The sequence below is a fragment of the Schistocerca piceifrons genome, chromosome 4 (assembly GCF_021461385.2).
Source record: "Schistocerca piceifrons isolate TAMUIC-IGC-003096 chromosome 4, iqSchPice1.1, whole genome shotgun sequence".
Classification (NCBI taxonomy): domain Eukaryota; kingdom Metazoa; phylum Arthropoda; class Insecta; order Orthoptera; family Acrididae; genus Schistocerca; species Schistocerca piceifrons.
The window spans coordinates 485,809,259-485,830,788 of NC_060141.1; the positions used below are offsets into that span (position 1 = coordinate 485,809,259).

At 44.4% G+C, this 21,530-nt stretch overlaps 1 protein-coding gene across 1 annotated transcript in view; it reads right to left on the reverse strand.

Annotated features, from left to right (window-relative positions):
* Positions 1 to 21,530, reverse strand: part of LOC124795934 (venom carboxylesterase-6-like) — a 122,319-nt gene that overhangs the window by 61,492 nt on the left and 39,297 nt on the right. Inside the window, exons 3-4 of the mRNA XM_047260014.1 lie at positions 19,221 to 19,392; positions 10,102 to 10,287 (exon numbers count right to left, since the gene is read on the reverse strand). Coding sequence (XP_047115970.1) covers positions 10,102 to 10,287; positions 19,221 to 19,392 — 358 coding nt within the window. The remainder of the gene's footprint in view (positions 1 to 10,101; positions 10,288 to 19,220; positions 19,393 to 21,530) is intronic.

Genomic DNA, 21,530 nt, shown 5'->3' on the forward strand with positions numbered 1-21,530 from the left:
CCGATGCATATTTTTAAAAACATTGGGTTTTCCTACCTTTTACATGTATCGAAACTAGTCAAATCCGCGTGCAGCCCAGCTCCTCGTGAAGAATTTAAATAACTTTTTAAAAGTTTAGTAATCAAAGAGTACTGTGTGCAGTAGCACTGTCCAAGCCATTTAGAAGACTACTATGCTGTTGTGGAAAGACAATTAACCAGTTACCGGTCCACCGCAGGCGCGCCACAACCTATGACCACTCCACAAAAAATGGTAGTTACTGTTGAGCTCCGCAGACGTTTGATATGAAGCAATAAACGTGTATAGTGTGGTGAGGAAGGTCGCCCCTTCTCTCTGCAGTAGTTCTGTTTGCAGCGAAGTGTTTTTTCCTCCCTCTCCCCATCAGCTCTCCAAAAAAGTGTAGGCTCAGAATATTTCTTGTGACCCCCATATATGCTTGCGACATTACTGGCTTAGAACTACAACCCATCCTGCAGGAAGTCAAGCAGAACTGTGGAAGGTAATTAATTTTACTTCTGGTGTTGGCTGAGCAGGCAGATCTGCTCTGAATCTGTACTGGTGGAAGGGATTGGTTTACATGTACCCTGATTTCGAATGGATAGCGCTAAGTACTGGGTGGCTATAATTAGTGTGTAGTTATTCATGGAGGTCCATTGTGGGCTATAATTAGTGTACGGCAGCGAAACGTTAATGCAGAACCGATTAACGTTGGGAAAAAAGTAGTTCCAAACTTGGCTACCAGGTGCAGATCTGGCGCTGTACAGCATCTCGTTGACATCTGTGACGCATATATTCAAAAAGTATGTAAGCAGTAGTTAATAATAAAAACATTAAGCCTTTCTCACTTGTTTGACCTTTTGCCCACATCCTGTTGCTAACCCATTACACATGGAAATATTTCTATACGTCTCTTTCGCATTCTCAGCGCCAGATTTTCACCTGGTGGCCAAATTGGAGCTATTTTTCTTGCTTACGTTCGTTCCGCATTAAGGCATCGAAATATCTACGACGTTTCGCCACCATACGGTAATTATAACCCACACTGGACATCTTTGAGCAGCTGCACTTTAATCACCCGATATCAACGGCAATACGACCTGTCTGGTGTAGTGGTAACTTACACAGTTTCCACATGAATGTATGTGTAAGTAAAAACCGTATGAAAATTCCAATAGTAGTTGTGAGGTTAGCCTTCATATACAGACAAACGCGACAGGGTCTAGTTACGATATGTATAGATGTGTTTAGAGGTATAGATTCCTGTCAAGCTTCATTGCCCTGTATAGTTGCGGCGGCTGTTTACTTTCTACATCTTCATACATTCCCACAAGCCAATGTATGGTGATAGCGGAGTGTACCTTGCAGCACCACTAACCAACGACTGTCTATATGCCTCTGCACGAGCCTTAAATTCTCTCATCTTACTTTTGTGGTCCTTACACAAAATGAACGTTGGTGGCAGCAGAATCGTTCTGCAGTCAACTTCAGATGCCAGTGCTCTAAATTTCCTCCACAGCGTTTCGCGACAAGAATGTCTACCCTCCAGAGATTTGCATCCGTAATACTCCAACGTTGATTGTATCTACCGGTAACGAATCTAGCAGCACCTTCTGAATTACTTTGATGTCTTCCTTCAGTCCGACCTGGTGGAGACCGCAAACACACTAACGGTATTCAAGAATCGGTTGTACTCTTTTTCTGTCTGCGACCTCGTTTATAGATAATATACACTTCCCTGCAATTCTCTCAATAAATTGAAGTCCGTCATCTTCACCATAACCAATCTTTTGGCTCGTTCCATTTAATATAGCTTTGCAGCCTAGCTCCTATGATATTTAATCGACGTGGGTGTGTCAAGAGACGCGATACACCACTAATACTGTAGTCAAACATTGCAGGATTATTATTTCTATTCATCTGTATTAATTTACATTTTTATAAATTCAGGGAAAGCTGCCTACTCTGTAAACGAAATAGAAATTCTGTACAACTCATCCTGTATCCTTCTACAGTCACTGAAAGACTATACTTTCGCGTATACTGCAGCGTCACCAACAAACAGTTGGAGATTGCTCCTAACCCACACGTCAGCTCACTTACGCATACAAGTAAGAGTAGTCCTATCCCACTTCCGTGAGGCACACCTGACGGTACCCTTTTCTCCCGCGAACGCCGCGTACCCGCGAACGCCGCGTACCCGCGAACGCCGCGTCCGTACCCGCGAACACTCTTTCTCAATTAAAGTTTCGAGCCACTGATGTATCTGGGAATCTACTATGTTTGCTCGTACCTTTGCTAACACTCTGGAATGAAAATCTAGGAGTATGTAATCTGCCTGCTGTCCATTATTTCGATGATATGCTGCGAGAGAAGGGCCCGCTGAGTTTCGCGCGAGTGAAAGTTTACTGCCTGACCAGCTTGTTGCTCCACTTTTCTAGCCAGCTGACTCACACTGAAGGCCATTTAATAAATAAGAAAAAGAAGCTCATAGCTCCTATCGTTACCACAAGATGTAACCCCGAAACACCAATTAAATATGGAACAGATAGCGATACATATGTGAGACACTCGTCGCTCCTATAACACAGGGCCCGGCAAAGAGACATCCCTTATTTCAAAAGATAGCTACAAACACGGAGAAACAGAGAAAATACTTTCATTTATGATAAAAAATACTATGTCATTTAACAACACTTGGTTTTAAAAACACGCCTTTTAAATGACAATTTTGTAAATTGCTAACCAAATATCAGCCATCGTTAGATTATTTTGGATGGTTTGTTGAAAACAGATTTTCTTTCAAAGTTAATGATTGCTTTAAAAATATTCCTCCGTAGTACGTAACAATTATGGATTCAAATGTAGCCGCAATTCACTTGAAAATGGTCCAGATAAAGAACATCCATAACCTCAAACCACGGATAAACATGAAGTTGCGCAGTGTGGTATACCATGGTCAGCTTGAAGGAGGTAAGAAATTTAATACCACAACGCGCGTATCACAAGAAAAATTTCGGTGAAATTTAGATTAAGAAATAACTGTGACTAACCTTTTTGCACTATGAATGCTGTAATTGGGTGAAATTGACCATAAACGATTGTAAAAATCAATGTTCGTTTCATTTAAAAAGGAATCAAAATATGTCACAGTTTTATCGCTTACAATGACACCCCTCCTCATGTTGGAGACGAAAAACCAATCTAAATAGCTAGTGGAACCTCGGTTACGTTGCATTAAAAAATCTATGTATATTTTCTGGAGAAGGGTGTTTCCCGCGATACACACATGAACGTTTTTTATTGATTACGATGCAAATGGTAATACAAACTAATAAATATAAGGCAACTTTAACGAAACCGTTGAAAAAATTGAAGTGTGATTTCTTCGAGAGAGTTCATCCGACCACAAACGAGGCTTGACTGGGAGAAAAGTAACCTTGTGAGACTCCTATTAGAACCTCGACTATCGAAGTGAGCGAAACAACGATATGTAGGGGCCATGAACGTTGCATTCTGCAAAATTGTAGACGCTACCCAAATCTGTTTGTTAAAAAACTGATTTAATTGTTAAAATTTAAAACCAATAGCAACGCCGCGTTTCTCTCTCCAAGCAGAATTCATAGAGATGAACAAGTGTCTCTTAATCACTCCTTTCTCCTCTGTGCTGTGTCCATTGGCAGCTGCCTATTCGCCCAAATGAAATGTAACAAGGATTAAATAATAAGAAATACCGAAAAAATTGTATGCGTAGACAAGACGACTATTATGTAACTGTTTACTGTAAAATATTGTGATCATTTGATGTCGTCGGACGTTGAAGTCAATAACGCAGCGCACCAAGTAAATAAATTATGAGTCAAACTAAAATGATAATACGTCTGTTTGCGTAAGAAGAACTGCAGAAAGGCAAAAACTGCAAAGTGTACATGAGAAACGAAGTCTTTCGCATTAACTTCTGCTAACAAAGGGGAAAGAAGCAGTGTTTGGATAATATACAAGAGGTTGGTTGGTTGTTTCGGGGAAGGAGACCAGACAGCGAGGTCATCGGTCTCATCGGATTATGGAAGGACGGGGAAGGAAGTCGGCCGTGCCCTTGGAAAGGAACCATCCCGGCATTTGCCTGGAGCGATTTAGGGAAATCACGGAAAACCTAAATTAGGGTGGCCGGACGCGGGATTGAACCGTCGTCCTCCCGATTGCGAGTCCTGTGTCTAACCACTGCGCCACCTCGCTCGGTTATACAAGAGGCAGAAAGACGGTAATAAATTGCACAACAACTTTATACACAAAACACTTTTTAATTTGAAACAACCAAAATTGTACAGACACTAGTCTCCAATTTCCAGAATAACCACATAAGATGCTTTATAAATGAAATCAAAACGCGACTGGTGCAAAATTCTCTTTAATTAAATTGCAGTAAACTGAAGACCGAGAAACCAATAATAACTGACTAAAAAGATAAAACATGTTTTTATTCTTCGCAATATAGTCCTACTAATGAACGCACTTCGTTAAACCCACTTTTAAATTTAAATAAGTCAATACGTATGCAAACAAACCGTTGCTAACAAACGCCTACAATTTTATAGACACGCTACGTCCATGGTTCCCTGTATGTCGCTGTTAAGTGCCTTCTGAAGTTTTGTGGCGTACCTATGCCATAAGTATGGCACGTAAGGAAGTTGCGATTTTATTCTATTGGGGGGGGGGGGGGGGGGGGGCTGGGCATTCGCAGTTTGGCCGTGTCAGGTGAAAGCGTGCTGGCGTAGCCGTTAGAACCAGTTAAGGTGAAAGCGGTGACGTCCCTTTGTAAGAGCAGGAATTACGTTTCTGAATCTAAGCGTAACTTGAAGTTAAATTAAAATGACCGCATCAAAGATGATAGGACGGAACCATAGTGCAAATTTCACGTATGCAAATCTTCATTTGCTTCGAAGAGGTTGTTAGATATTAAATAAAAGTAGGAGGGAACTGCCACAAAAAACAGAAACGGCCTGAATAGCCACACGGAACCACCATTATGTGGAGCAGAAAGGAAGGCTATTAGAACTCTTTCTCCAATTGCTTGGCTGCACTGGACGAACAACGCATTTTCGATCAAATGTAGAACTGACTGGTGCCGAGCGGTCATGGGGCGCTGCAGTCATGGACTGTGCGGCTGGTCCCGGCGGAGGTTCGAGTCCTCCCTCGGTGTGTGTGTGTGTGTGTGTGTGTGTGTGTGTGTGTGTGTGTGTGTGTCCTTAGGATAATTTAGGTTAAGTAGTGTGTAAGCTTAGGGACTGATGACCTTAGCAGTTAAGTCCCATAAGATTTCATACACATTTTAGTTAGAAATGACTGGTATTTGTGACTTTGCTGTAGTTACTGGACGGTAACAGTGATTTATGTCGCTAACATGTGTATTTCCTAGGTGTAATGATTATTCGTCGGCTCTGTTATAGAATATTCTAATGTTACGGAATCATCTAATCTTAAACATTGGTCTGTTAGTCCTAGAGCTTGAGTGAATTGATAGCTATTGCATTGCTGCACCTTTGCATTGTGTGCTTTTGAGACATATTGAAGACAGACTATTTTCAGATGTAATAGCAATGTCCCACAGCAGGAATGGCCAGCATTCAAGGATATGACAGGAACGATCATTCGAAGCAAAAAAAGTTCAGTGAGCATGTTTTCTAAAGTGCAGATCTTAAGAGCTATGGGCACTTTTACATCTTCGCTACTGTGAGACACGCCTCTTCTACTGAAGAAGTGTTCATAGCTCTTAATGTGCGCATTTTAGAGCTCATGTTTATTTGACTTCTTTACTGCCAGTGATGGTTCAAATGGCTCTAAGCACTATGGGACTTAACATCTCAGGTCAGCAGTCCCCTAGACTTAGAACTACTTAAACCTAACTAACCTAAGGACATCACACACACCCATGCCCGAGGCAGCATTCGAGCCTGCGACCGTAGCAGCAGGGCGGTTCTGGACTGAAGCGCCTAGAACCGCTCGGTCACAGCGGCCGGCATTTCCAGTGACAATTCCTGTCATATCCCTAACTAGACTCATCAGCTGTGCAAGAGAATGACAACGAAAATTTGTGCCGTGCCGAGATGAACCCGGACTTGCCGCATTACGCGAGCGGTACCCTAAACTACTTTGCCTATGTGCACCACTCACGAGCAGACCCAGACTTACAAGCCGTTACTGCGTCACAACCTGTTCTCTTACGCAGGTTATGTAATTCCCCTGCAGAGAACGACATTTTAATTGCTAGTCGCTGCGCGGTATCAGCGGATAAATACGATATTGCAGTTGTAACGAATCTTAGCAAAACACGTATGTGGTAAAAAAAAAAGGAGAAAAGAATAACTGATCTGGATGACTGTAATTGCGTGGACAACGATTGTGTGAACTTTATTACATAAAGAGAAAGCATTATGTGTCATGTTTTGTTCTTGTCTAGAATTATGTACTGATTTTTTTTTAAGATAATATCTGTGTCGGCGAGTACTGAAACCGCCACAGACGATACTTATTATATATCAAACAAAGATGAGAATACGTGACAAGTATAAATAGTAGTGACCGAACATTAATTTCTCTGTAGTCTTCTTGAAGTTACGTGAGTATGAAGAGCCTGTGACGTTATATTGTACGCTTGCGTAGCGTTCTTTTGTCAAGATTGAGAGGCGTACGCCATTACGTACTCATTGTAAAGGTGTGTAATAATTTAATCTGTTTAAATGTTTTGAATAGAGTTACTTAGTGAAAACTTGCGTTATGATTTGTAATAAGCTTGCCTGGTATTTTATCCCATCCATTTAACACATTTTCAGGTACGGTATTTAAATATTAGTCGTGGTGCAGAGCTGCGCTACGAACGAACGAGCCGCTGCCGCGGCGCACTCAAACTGCATTAAGTGAAACCAATCATACCGCAAAGAAGCGGACAGGTAATAGTGAACTAAAATTATTTCTTTCAGCTTACAGAATTGCAGAGCCGAGCAGCAGATTTTATGATGTGTTTTACAGGTTGACGCGGGCTGCCGATAATACCTGTATATTATTAACAGTGCAAAAAGATAGTTTACCTTCATAACATAAAAGAAATCTTGCTATGTGTAGTTCTGGTCTGGCAAACATTATAGTAAAAACATCTTTTTCTCTGATAATAGTCTCATGTTCTCGTGTTAGTCGTGGTACTTATTGGTGTCTTAATGTTAACAAAAATCCACTGCAAAATTTTGATGTTGAAGAAACATTGCGTACTGTAACATCAACACTGATAACGAAATAATTTTCAGTAAACTTTTCAATAACTGTAAAGTAAGGAAGATATGTTGAACTTTATGGCTAGTTATAGTAACGAAAAAATGTCCCTTTAATAGAAAGCCAGATCCAGAACAATAAGAACGTAGTATAATTTGTTTTGTTGAAAATTAATGATCCAAAGACAGTCACAGCACAGTATCTCTAAAAAGTATTTCGGGGCTCTTTTCGTAGCAACATATTTTATCTCCTATATTAGTTGTTACGCGAATAATAAAACAAAGCAAAGAGAGCTAGCGAAAGCGCGGTATCGGCGGATAAATACGATAGTGAAGTTCCTGTGTTGTCAAGAAGTACGATACAGTGTTAATTCGGAATTTCAATTAATATGTCCAGGATAATTAAATGTGTGTACTGGTACAGGTTGTGACGCAGGAACGACGACAAACAAGTTTGGGTCTGCCCGTGAGTCGTGCAAATATAGCCAAAAGGCTTAAGGTGGCCACACACAGAGCGGGAAATCCGGTTTCGAGCCCCAGTCTAGCACAAATTTTCCATTTTCATTCAGTTGTACAGCTGATGGTAGTTCGTATTCGCAAGTGCAAATACATTTCATGTGTTTTATAACGGCTGTAGCCGCCGTAGTGCCTGTTCCTTCGGACATACAAACTTGTACGAAGGAAGGAACCTTGCAAGGTGGTTCTTAGTACAGGTCCAGTAGTGTCGTGTATGTACCTGCATATTGACCATTCCATTGCTTGTGGACACCCTCTATTTGTTGCAGATAATTATACAAACTTCCTGGAAGAGTTACAGTAGCAACCATGTAACTTAGGTGATACTAATGTAAACCAATCGTCATCGTAGATGGGCCAATAATCAGTTTAAGAATCCCGAACTTCCGCACTCCTCACCACGAGGCAAAAAGTTTGCGTTTAAATTTGAAATGCAAATTACTGGAACAACCCCCTTTGTTGACCATAACTGGCACCGCCACAGGAATGTGTGACTGGAAAAATTTGTATCAATTCAATATTTGAAGCTGTGTAGAGTTGCACTTTAAAAGTGGGACTAACATATCAGAAAGTTTGGGCAATGAGAAACTACATCTAAAATGTGTACATTTTATCTAACAAACATCTGGCTACTGTCTAAGCACTTTTCATCTTGAAATATTAATACAACATAATACAAAACGTGCCGATTGCAAACACACACACACACACACACACACACACACACACACAGGAACAAACAAAAACACACACACACACACACACACACACACACACACACACACACACACACAAACAAAAACACAAAAAACACACACACACACAAAAAACACACACACACGAACAAAAAAACACACACACACACAAACAAAAAAACACACACACACAAACAAAAAAACACACACACACAAACAAAAAAACACACACACACAAACAAAAAACACACACACACAAACAAAAAACACACACACACAAACAAAAAAAACACACACACAAACAAAAAACACACACACACGAACAAAAAACACACACACACGAACAAAAAACACACACACACGAACAAACACACACACACACGAACAAACACACACACACACGAACAAACACACACACACACGAACAAACACACACACACACGAACAAACACACACACACGAACAAACACACACACACACGAACAAACACACACACACACGAACAAACACGAACAAACACACGAACAAACACGAACAAACACACGAACAAACACGAACAAACACACACACACATACACACACACACACACACACACGAACAAAACACACACACACACACGAACAAAACACAAACGAACGAACACACACACACACACACACACACACAAAAAACACACACACACAAAAAATACACACACACACACAAAAAAACACACACACACAAACAAAAAAACACACACACACAAACAAAAAACACACACACACACAAACAAAAAAACACACACACACAAACAAAAAACACACACACACAAACAAAAAACACACACACACAAACAAAAAACACACACACACAAACAAAAAACACACACACACAAACAAAAAACACACACACACACAAACAAAAAACACACACACACAAACAAAAAACACACACACACACACAAACAAAAAACACACACACACACAAACAAAAAACACACACACACACACACGAACAAAAAACACACACACACGAACAAAAAACACACACACACACACGAACAAAAAACACACACACACGAACAAAAACACACACACACGAACAAACACACACACACACACGAACAAACACACACACACACACGAACAAACACACACACACACACGAACAAACACACACACACACACGAACAAACACACACACACACACGAACAAACACACACACACACACGAACAAACACACACACACACACGAACAAACACACACACACACGAACAAAACACAAACGAACAAAAACACACACACACACACGAACAAACACAAACGAACAAAAACACACACACACACACACACACACACACACACACACAGTGTTACTGAAATGAAATGACCGTGCGGCATTGATAGCCTCGAATCCCCACCTTGGGAAGTTCGGCCGCCGAATTTCAAGTCTTTTCAGCTGATGCCACTTTGGGCAACTGGCGTGTCGATTATGAAATGACGTTGAGTACAAAACAGCCAGTCCCCGAGCGGAGAAAATCTCCGTGCCAGTCGGGAATCGCACTCCGATCCACTGCACTCGGTTAAGGGGGTGGACACAGCATTACTGATAATGGCGCTACGACAGACACTATAGGTAATGGTCGTTACCGTAGGAGAGCTCGGTGAACATGTGGTAGTGTGCGCTGGCGCCGCCCGCGTGTATCCCCAGCAGCGTGATGCTCTTGGGGTTGCCGCCAAAGAAGCCGATGTTGCGCCTGAGCCAGCGCAGCAGCATCGCCTGGTCCTTCAGTCCGTAGTTCCCGGGCAGCACCGTGTCGCCCGTGGACAGGAAACCTGTTGCAGACACACAGCGTCAGCAGCTGAACGGATGATTTTCATCTGTGTAGATTATCGATGTTTTAATGTTCCCCTCGAAAAAAACAGTTATGGACTTAATTTTATGTTCCTTTGCAGCTACGTGTCTGCACCACAGTGACGTAGACCACCGGTAGAATAGGTACACAAAACAAATCTCAAAGCGTTCAACAGCCAAGAACGCATAAATATTTCTTTATTTAAAACAAACGGTTTCAACAGAATTTCCTGTTATCTTCAGGTGTTAAAAATCTGTTATGAAACGTTCAGTTTACGTTGAAATTCACGCCAAATTGCCATGTGGATCTGCACATATGAAGAGAATTATCGTAAATAATATATTTCAAAACAAAGCACCTTGTGCAAATAGTCATGTCCATATACAAGGTGTTCATTGAAACTGAAGACCTTTAACTATCTCACCAACCACAAATCTGATCAAAAAAATAATAATTCCTATTTTTTGCCTCGGAGGGGGACATCTGAGGAATAGAAACGGGTACACAATCGTAATTCAAAACATGCTTATCAATGGCCCTTGAATATCCAATGGCTAGTGGGACCCCACCTCCACACTGCGAGGGCAGAACAGGCCGGTGTTTCATGACTTCTAATTGGAAACCCCATTTGCAATCTTATTCCTCCGAAATACCGAGCAGGGGGCTATTTCACGCGCCACTGTGGCCGTGGCTCGAGGCGAACGCTACTCTGCTTTCCCAATTAGAGTAAGTGTAACAACATAGTACCGTTAACTTCAGTACTTTTAGTGATCCTATCTCCACAGGACCGAAGTGTATCTGCGGGAATGTCAGCACAGGCGTTCCTCATTCGGGCGACCATGTCTTAGCACTTGCTGGTGCACCTTATCTTTTAAATATTCCACACACGGAGAAATCCGGAGACCTAGCGGGCCAGTTAATAGGACCACATCTGCCGATCCATCGACCAGTGTAAACACATTCTAATACCTCCCATGCTTCAATTGCGTAATGCGCTTGCAACTGACATTGAGAAACCACATACGTTTAACGTTCACGGCAACATGCTGCAGTAGTACCGATAGTTCCTGATCCAAAAACCTTAGATATTTGCGTCCACTAAACATGCCTTCAATAACATACGGATCAACGCATGACATATTGTCAGAGATTCTGCAACTGTTTTTGGTGGTGGTAAGTTACTATGGGACCCAACTGCTAAGGTCATCGGTCCCTAGGCTTATACACTACTTAATCTAACTTTAACTTGCGCTAAACCGGCCACGGTGGCCGAACGGTTCTAGGCGCTTCAGTCCGGAACCGCGCGACTGCTGCGGTCGCAGGTTCGAATCCTGCCTCGGGCTTGGATGTGTTGATGTCCTTAGGTTAGTTAGGTTTAAGTAGTTCTAAGCTCTAGGGGACTGATGACCTCAGATGTTAAGTCCCATACTGCTCAGAGGCATTTGAACCATAACTTATGCTAAGGACAAACACACACACACACACACACACACACACACACACACACACACACACACACACACACACACACACGAGGGAGTACTATAACCTCCGACAGGGCAGCCGCGTGAATCGTGGCAAGGCGCCTCAGACCGCACAGCTCCACAGTGAATTTGATGTTGGGGTGTATGGAGTTTAGATGTGTAAGGAAGTCAAGGAGTTTATCCATACCATGTGGCCAGATGACGAACGTGTCGTCCACGTAACGGAGGGTACATTACCTTTCCTTGCCGTCTTGGTCAAGAGAAGGGCTGACGGCACCCTAGGTCATGGGGTGTATCGGAAGACAACGCACACTGATCTGTATTTGCACGCAGACAGCTGCCACCACCCTTCACAGAGGAATGGGGTAGACTCTGACGCAGTCTACCCCAGGAATTGGAACATCTGAGAACTATATTTCGAAAAAATGGGTACTCAGAGTGGCATATTCAACGTGCTCTCCGCCCATCCACTACAGCACAACCTGTGGAGATGGATGAAATCACGAGGGAGGAGGTAGGCACTGCGTTTATTCCATATACAGGCGCACTCTCGGGAAAAATCGCCCTCATTTTGAAGAAACACCGGGTCGGAACTGTGTTTTGCCCTCCGAATAAAACTCGTACACTGGTGGGGAGCGCCAAAGATGACCTCGGTTTGAGGAAGGCCGGCGTGTACCAGATTCCGTGTCAATGTGGCAAGTCGTATATTGGTCAGACGATGCGTACCGTCGAGGATCGATGCCGTGAACACCGGAGGCACACTCGACTGATGTATCCGAGCAAGTCGGCGGTCGCTGAACATTGTTTGTCGGAAAATCACGCTATGGAGTATGAACACACGAGGATTCTGGTACAGACGTCGAGATACTGGGACAGCGTTGTTAGAGAGGCCATCGAAATTCGCATCAATGACGACCTCATAAACCGTGACTGTGTCTATAATCTTAGCAAGGCTTGGGAACCAGCGATTGGGTTAATCAAGAGTAAATTGAGCAAACGTATAGTTGTGACGACCACGGCGGACAGAGCCATCACACCGACGTCATCTCAGACGCCGTCGCAATCTGTTCCACCGCGCGACCGCGGCGCGGGGCGCGGACGGCGGAAGGAGTGCGCCGCGGGCGGAGGGTATTTAAATGGGCTGCCGCCGCGACCGAACCCAGTTCCCCCTGAGCAGCCGTAGCGTACGGATCTCCTTACCGGCACGTTCACAGGAGCTCAGTCCGTCAGTTCACCTGATGATGGCGACTTGTATGATCGCCGAAATATTGTGCCCGTTGGACACTGTAGACCGGCAGTACACCCGTGGATGTTTGGATTATATAAAACTGTCTGGGGAGGGAGGGAGGGGGTGGGGAGGGAGGGTTGATGCGGAAAATAGCGCACTCGTCGTCGTAATCCGGAAACGGAGCGATTTATCTGACACCTAAAGGGCTTCATCATTGTCTTTCGGGCCGGTGGAAGCATTTCTGAAACGGCTAAATTTGTAAACTGTGTGCGCGCTGCTGTGGCTATACCGTGCATGGCAAAATGGCGCTATCCAAAACTGCAGCCGAAGCAACTGTGGTGCGCCACGGACCATAGACAAGGGTGAACGACGGTGGCATAGATGTGCAATTTTCGAGCAACTAAACCCTCAGATGAATCATAGAGCTGCCGGAGTGTCTCCTCAACGACCGTTCAGCGAACGTTGCTGCGTATGGGCCTCTGCAGTGGATGCCTGGTTCATGCACCCATGCCGATTGCTTTTCGTAGGCGCCGAAGGCTGGAATTTGCGCACCAAAACCGCTGTTAGACGTCGATTGAGTGGACACAAGTGGTCTTTTCAGATGAATTACGGACAAATGGCCGTTAGAGCGTACGGAGTGAAATGTCCGTAAGCGAACTCCCTGAAACAACCGAGGGAGCGTTACGGTCTGGAGAATGTTCTCTTGACACTTCCTGGGTGATCTCTTCGTTAGGAAGCCACAATGTATCAACACAAGTACGCATCTATCCTCGGTAACCGCGCCCATCCCTACGTACTGTACGTTCTTCCTCGGTACCCACATCGTGTGTTTTCTGATGAAATTAAGAATGAAACGTGTCACAGCTCGCAGTGTACGTGCGTGGTTAGAAGAGCACCAGGCCACCTGGCCACAAAACTCCCCGTAATTAAACCCAATCGTGAATCCATGTGAACACCTCGATCCGGCTGTTCGCGCTGCAGACCGTCAACCGAAAAACATAATGCAGCTGGTCTTGGCACTGGAATCGTCATGGCTCCGCATCCCTGTCTGTACTTCCTGTAATCTCACTGACTTTCCCTACACGTCCCGAAGCGGTTCATTTTGCAAAAAGATGGTTATTCAGGCTTTTAACAAATGGTCACAATGTGACTGGACGATGTAGTTATTTCATGAGGTTTTATTTTATTTTTAAATCTGAAGAAGAGCATTGCTTATGATAGAAACTAGTAATCCAGTGTGAATACTTGAAACGGAGACTGTTACAATAAATATTTGTAACAAAATCAGTCACCCACAGATCACTTACGAAACTGTTTTCACAGATTTAACCAACTTCGTGGCTATCCCCTCCTCTTGCCTACTCTATTTAGTTTTGGATCCTCTGTCAAACAAGTCATGTTACACTTTTTCACTGCTATCAAAAATAGTTCCTGAGCCTCATTTGAAGGTTAAAGTGTGTTGCCGGCACAGACTTGTTCCGTTCACCATAAATTTCAATTTGCTGACTACTGAAATTTAACGTTGGCTAAATATGCCTGGGAGATAGCCACTTTATAGCCCCAAAGACCGTAAGATAGCAAAGCTACCGAGCTACGAATGAACAGAATTTGAAGTGTAGATAGAAGACACCACCACCATCACGGATTAGGCCTTAGGCCTGTTCCGCACTACGAGCAGCGATCTATGATGGTGGCGCATTTGATCAGCACGTCACCAATCCCTCCATTTGTCGTTGAAAACAGACGAAGCATGATGGTGCCGCTCCTTCTGTACAGGGTTATTACAAATGACTGAAGCGATTTCACAGCTCTACAATAACTTTATTATTTGAGATATTTTCACAATGCTTTGCACACACATACAAAAACTCAAAGTTTTTTTAGGCATTCACAAATGTTCGATATGTGCCCCTTTAGTGATTCGGCAGACATCAAGCCGATAATCAAGTTCCTCCCACACTCGGTGCAGCTTGTCCCCATCAATAAGTTCGAAAGCATCGTTGATGCGAGCTCGCAGTTCTGGCACGTTTCTTGGTAGAGCAGGTTTAAACACTGAATCTTTCACATAACCCCACAGAAAGAAATCGCATGGGGTTAAGTCGGGAGAGCGTGGAGGCCATGAAATGAATTGCTGATCATGATCTCCACCACGACCGATCCATCGGTTTTCCAATTTCCTGTTTAAGAAATGCCAAACATCATGATGGAAGTGCGGTGGAGCACCATCCTGTTGAAAGATGGAGTCGACGCTGTCGGTCTCCAGTTGTGGCATGAGTCAATTTTCCAGCATGTCCAGATACACGTGTCCTGTAACGTTTTTTTCGCAGAAGAAAAAGGGGCTGTAAACCTTAAACCGTGAGATTGCACAATACACGTTAACTTTTGGTGAATTGCGAATTTGCTGCACGAATGCGTGAGGATTCTCTACCGCCCAGTTTCGCACATTGTGTCTGTTCACTTCACCATTAAGAAAAAATGTTGCTTCATCACTGAAAACAAGTTTCGCACTGAACGCATCCTCTTCCATGAGCTGTTGCAACCGCGCCGAAAATTCAAAGCGTTTGACTTTGTCATCGGGTGTCAGGGCTTGTAGCAATTGTAAACGGTAAGGCTTCTGCTTTAGCCTTTTCCGTAAGATTTTACAAACCGTCGGCTGTGGTACGTTTAGCTCCCTGCTTGCTTTATTCGTCTACTTCCGCGGGCTACGCGTGAAACTTGTCCACACGCGTTCAACCGTTTCTTCGCTCACTGCAGGCCGACCCGTTGATTTCCCCTTACAGAGGCATCCAGAAGCTTTAAACTGCGCATACCATCGCCAAATGGAGGTAGCAGTTGGTGGATCTTTGTTGAACTTCGTCCTGAAGTGTCGTTGCACTGTTATGACTGACTGACGTGAGTGCATTTCAAGCACGACATACGCTTTCTCGGCTCCTGTCGCCATTTTGCCTCACTGCGGTCTCGAGCGCTCTGGCGGCAGAAAACTGAAGTGCGGCTTCAGCCGAACAAAACTGTATGAGTTTTTCTACGTATCTGTAGTGTGTCGTGACCATATGTCAATGAATGGAGCTACAGTGACTTTATGAAATCGCTTCAATCATTTGTAATAGCCCTGTATTCACACAACTCCTCATCTGACCTCACGAGGCAGAGTGAGGTTGTCATTCATCACCTACCACCAAACAAGGACACTAACAGTAGTCTTTCGGCACTGACTGGTGGTGGTGGTGGTGGTGGTGGTGGTGGTGGTATTAGAGCGCTCCGTCACGAAGCCATTTCTCTTATGCAGTATTACTGTGACTGTCATGGACAGAGTCGATCTAAGGGCACTCGGGGATCGTAGTATTGAAGCCGTGGACCTCGTATTCCCGACTATGCACTCATTTCTTACCTGATACAGCGTGTTCTGAAATCCCCCTTACAAACTTCTGGGTCTTCTGGAGGCGAGTGATCACATAAAATCTTTAATAGGAATAATCCGCCGCTGGTAGCTGAGTAGTCAGCGCGACGGAATGTCATACCTAACGGCCCGAGTACGATTCCCGGCTGGGTCGGAGATTTTCTCCGTTCAGGGGCTGGGGGTTGTGTTGTCCGTATAATCATCATTTCATCCCCATCGACACGCAAGTCGCCGAAGTGGCGTCAACTCAGACTTGCACCAGGCGAACGGTCTACCCGCCGGGAGGTCCTAGCCACACGGCATTTCCATCTTAATAGGAATCCTTGTTGCGACGGTTCAAGTCAGATGTTAACGGGTCCACGTGTGCTGAGGGACAGAGGAACGTTTCATAGTTCTTTGTCCCGGTATGTAATAGGGCAGAAAGGATGACCTGGCACTGAATGCCCATCAGGAAATGTGGTTTCAGCATGATGGTGCACCACATTACTTCTAAAGTGCGGTTCAGAGACATCTCAACAAAAGGTATGGTGAAAAACAGGCCGTGGTTGTCCAACCGCGTGACCGCCGCGAACAAGGTAGGCTGAAGTGTTTGTAACTAACCTACATTACTGGGTCAACGTTTGAATATTAAACATTTCCTGCAACTTAGGTAAATGGAGCAAATCGGTTGGTTCTTTTTCCATTAGCTGTGGTCTACAGTGCATCTTAACGGGCTTATCGAGGCACCACATAATTTATGGAGAGTTCCTTTGAAAATTCGGAAAAAGGCTATCACCATTTTTTCGCCGTCAGCAGCGGATATCTAAATGGCTAAATCCAGCAAATCGCTCAAATTCCACCATTTTGAACAATTTTCTTCCGTTGTCGAGAAACACCAAAACCGAGCCGCGGATTCTGAGATGATTACGCACAGCAAATGGCAGATTTTTTTTACGGTATATTCCGAACAGCCTCGCAAATTTAGTACCTTTATCAGTCTCCGAGACACAGATGTTATACGTTACTCTACTTGTGCACGTAAAATCCGGTGTGAGCCGAAAACAGATTATGAAATGCCTTAGCATGGAGAAATGTGTGCCTCCGTTATGATCAGAAGTGTTCTGGAGACCCCAGTGTTCTGGAGACCCCATGTTGTTGTATTCAAGCCCTTGGGAAAGTGGTGTGCACGTGAAAGTTTCATGCAATTTCAAATTCACTGTCAACTATCAGAATTTTGCTGAGCCATGCAATTTTTTTTTTTTTAGGAATGACGATGACCAGCACCAGCTGGGAAAATGCTATTGAAGCACAAAAAACGCGATCATGCTCCTGTTTGAAAGACTGTCTGGAAAGTGGGGTACCAGCTGCCTCATTCTACCTTTACACTGGACTCGCATTCGGGAGGATGACTGTTCAATCCCGCGTCCGGCCATCCTGATTTAGGTTTTCCGTGATTTCCCTAAATCGCTCCAGGCAAATGCCGGGATGGTTCCTTTGAAAGGGCACGGCCGACTTCCTTCCCCGTCCTTCCCTAATCCAATGAGACCGATGACCTCGCTGTTTGGTCTCTTCCCCCAAACAATCCAATCATTCTACCTTTCTGAGCACCTTTAAAAAATGTCCACAAATTTTCGCACGCAAACACACTCGCGCTTTCTTATGCTGTGAGAGGTGACAGTGGCAGTGAGAAAGAATGGGGAAAGTAATAAATAAACAGCGGTTGTAGTATAGAAGAGCAAACGAGACAATGGTAGCGTGAGAGAGGGACACAATGGCAGTGGAACACAATTGACAGTAACGGAACAATTCTAAGGAAAGAGTGAAGGAGACAGTGGCAGAGGGAGAGGAACAAAAGAAGTAGAAAGTGGAAGTGGATGATAAGGAATGAATGAGATAGCACAGGAAGGGAGAGAAAAGGGAGACTGGCAATGAGAGGAGATAGTAGTTTAACAGAACGAAGGAAACTGGGGATACAAGGCAGGAGACAGACACACAAAGCGATAATAAAATAAGTTGGGCTGAAAGAGTGAAAATGGACTAGTGAATATGAGCCAATGGGAACTTGTGAGAGTGCTGCACGTTAAAAGGAGTGCAAATATGTTTGCATGCCAGAATGTTTGGGGAAAATTTTAAAGGTGCTGTGGAAGGTAGAATGAGGCAGCAGGTCTGAATATTTTGAACAGGAGCATGGTCGCCTTTCTTGTGCTCCGATAGAACAGTAAAGGTGGCGTGAGGTTTTCCGGAAGTCGGTACTTTGCGCGTCTGTCTCCGCCAATCGCGTACTGTAATTTTGTGGAGGTCTCAGTGAAGTCGCAGCTGTATGGAAGACTATTGTTGCGCCTGTATCCGTCTGCGCTCCGCAATTCAAAGCTGGCAGCAGCGCTGCCGACCGACACTAATCTCTTGCGCCAGTTCCGCGTAAGTCCAGAAGTGTATGTCGAGTGCAACGTATATGTGTAGTACAGTTATTACATCGTTTCCAGCAACTGACTGCTGCAGAACCAGTCTCTCAGATACCCAAGGCGTACCAGAGATCAGTAGCCTGCAGAGTTCAAATGGTTCAAATGGCTCTCAGCAGTATGGGACTTAATATCTGAGGTCATGTCCCCTAGACTTAGAACTACATAAACCTAACTAACCTAAGAACAGCACACACATCCATGCCCGAGGCAGGATTCGAACCTGCGACCATAGCAGCAGCGCGATCCCAGACTGAAGTGCCTAGAACCGCTCGGCCACAGCGGCCGGCAGCCTGCATAGTACATATCACGCCAACAATATTAATCCAACTACAAGCAGACGACAGATCAGCATAAACGGCTCACCTAGGGGACCCAGTCGATAGTTGAAGGTGACGAGGACGAGCTCGTGGTCCATCATGTGGTCGGGACAGAAGTTTGCGATGTCTCCGCTGCCGAACTGGAACCCGCCGCCATGGATCACCACGATCACGTCCCTCTTTACTCGCCATGTATCTGCGCCGTCATTTTTGGTAACCTGAAAGTAAAGACCAAGGAGAAATTTTATTAGCCACTATGTTCGCACAATCCTTGTCTCTTCACTTCGACGTTTCATCAGAATAAATACCCTCGCTCTAAAAAACTTTGCTCGGTGCAGGGTGGATTATCAGACTGATGGGAACAGTTTATATGTAATTAATATTAATTCTTTCCACTTTTTCGTTCCGCTGCAGTAGAAATGTGTTTCGCTCAGGTTGTAGCTGAACATGGACTAGTGCGCGCCTTATGTCACTGGGTATCACCGCCTACTCGTGCTCAGTCCACGTGAATAATTCACAGGCAGTACTGCTGACAAGGTAAAACTTCGCGAAGGTGTCGCTGACTAGCCACGCTTAGCTAAGTGTCCTCCAGCAGCCAATCAGAGAGCTGTGAACGATCACGTGGGGGTAGGGGACACGGTAGACTAGCGAGAACGCGCTGGCACCACCGGCACCTCTTGCTAGCCAGTTCTCGACCCAATCACACGTTCCTTCCTGTTTCTCCTTATTCGGGCGTCATACTCAGTCTGTGCGCTGCTTTATCCCTGTATATCTTAGGCTAGATTTACTGGTTTAAACCTAAGTTTTTCATTTTCAACTATAAAATAATGAAAGTGTCTGATTTCATATATGAAGCTCTCGTGTACACCTTACAGACCTTTCTGGAAATTTATTTGCAGTCTCAAATTTCCGTTGTCATTCTTTGTCACACGTATTTGACGCATTTCCCACGCATTTGTATACATATTTCACTTTCCGCTCTAAAAAATTTCGCCATGTAGTTTCATTTTCACGCAGGTACTTAACCGTGCGCCGCACAGAGATAATTTTGATGCTATATTCGGTGGTATACGTGTATACGGCCTTCAAAATTTGTCGTGAGTTGATATTAAAGAAGTAATAAAAATGCACGCTTAAAGCGGCCGTTTTCATGCATGGACAGCGAAAATTTAGTATACAAACGTTTTTCCTTTCATCATTTTGGAGGGTTGTCAGCGAGAAAACGTTTCACAAGGGTTTGATGTTATGTGTAAAATTTGTTGTCTTAAGCGCCCATGCTGTGGCTTAGTGAAGGGGTGAAAACGGGAATTTAATTCAGCAGCAATGAGAGCGAAACTCGAGAAAGAGGGAAATTAAAAACGGAAGAAAATCTTAGGAAAGTGCTATTGAAGAGGAGCTTCAAACGACCGATGTCACCTCACTAACACTAATAAATTCAAGGACGCGATCGGCTGAGCGTGCGTCATCTCCTAAAAGGGAAGATATACCAGGCGACAGCTGTAAACGGGCGCGTAGCGGATTAAAATAGGGACTCTCAAGTAAAAGTTGTCTCGCCGTCCACGGTTGAGAGCAGTGGGGACAAAGCGGGGCAGGATCCCCACCCAAAAGGTGTCGATGGCTAAAAAGAGATTGCCCAGTCCGGAGTCTAGTTAAAATTACCTCCTCCCGACGACGAGGCCGGGAGGAAGAGGTCCAAGCACAGAGAAGAGGTTTTATTTCCCGCAATTTATTATCCCGAAGTGCAGACGAATGTGTGTGCCATGAAACAGCAACATGAAGACATAAAATGCTCTGTAGATCGGCAAAGGGAACCATGAAAACAGCGAACCGAGGAACAGGGACAGCAGCCTTTGCCACTATATCGACTGCCTCGTTCCCGCGTATACCAACATGCCCTGGGATCCAGAGAAATGCCAGAGAGATACCCGCCAAGTGGAGCATGTGGAGGCAACTCTGAATCCGGTGGACCAGAGGGTGGACGGTATAAAGCGCTTGAAGGTTGAGAAGAGAGCTGAGCGAATCCTAGCATATAATATACTGTATCCGCTGATTGCAACGTATGTACTGGACAGCAATAAAAACCTAACTCTGATCGGGAAGCCGAAATCTAATAGGGGTATCGTCAATAATATAGGCGCTCCCGACACCAAAGATGGTCTTGGAGCCGTCAGTGCAAATAAATGTGGCATCCTCCATTTGTGCGCATGGAACAGCAAATGCTCTATCCTTGGGAACCTGACAAAGGTCACGGAGAAGGCAGGTCCGGGGGCGAAGCCAAGGTGGTGTCATACCCCCATTTGTCAAGAAAGTTTTAGGAAACTGGAAAGAAAGTAAATGTAGCAGCTGACGGAAGCGG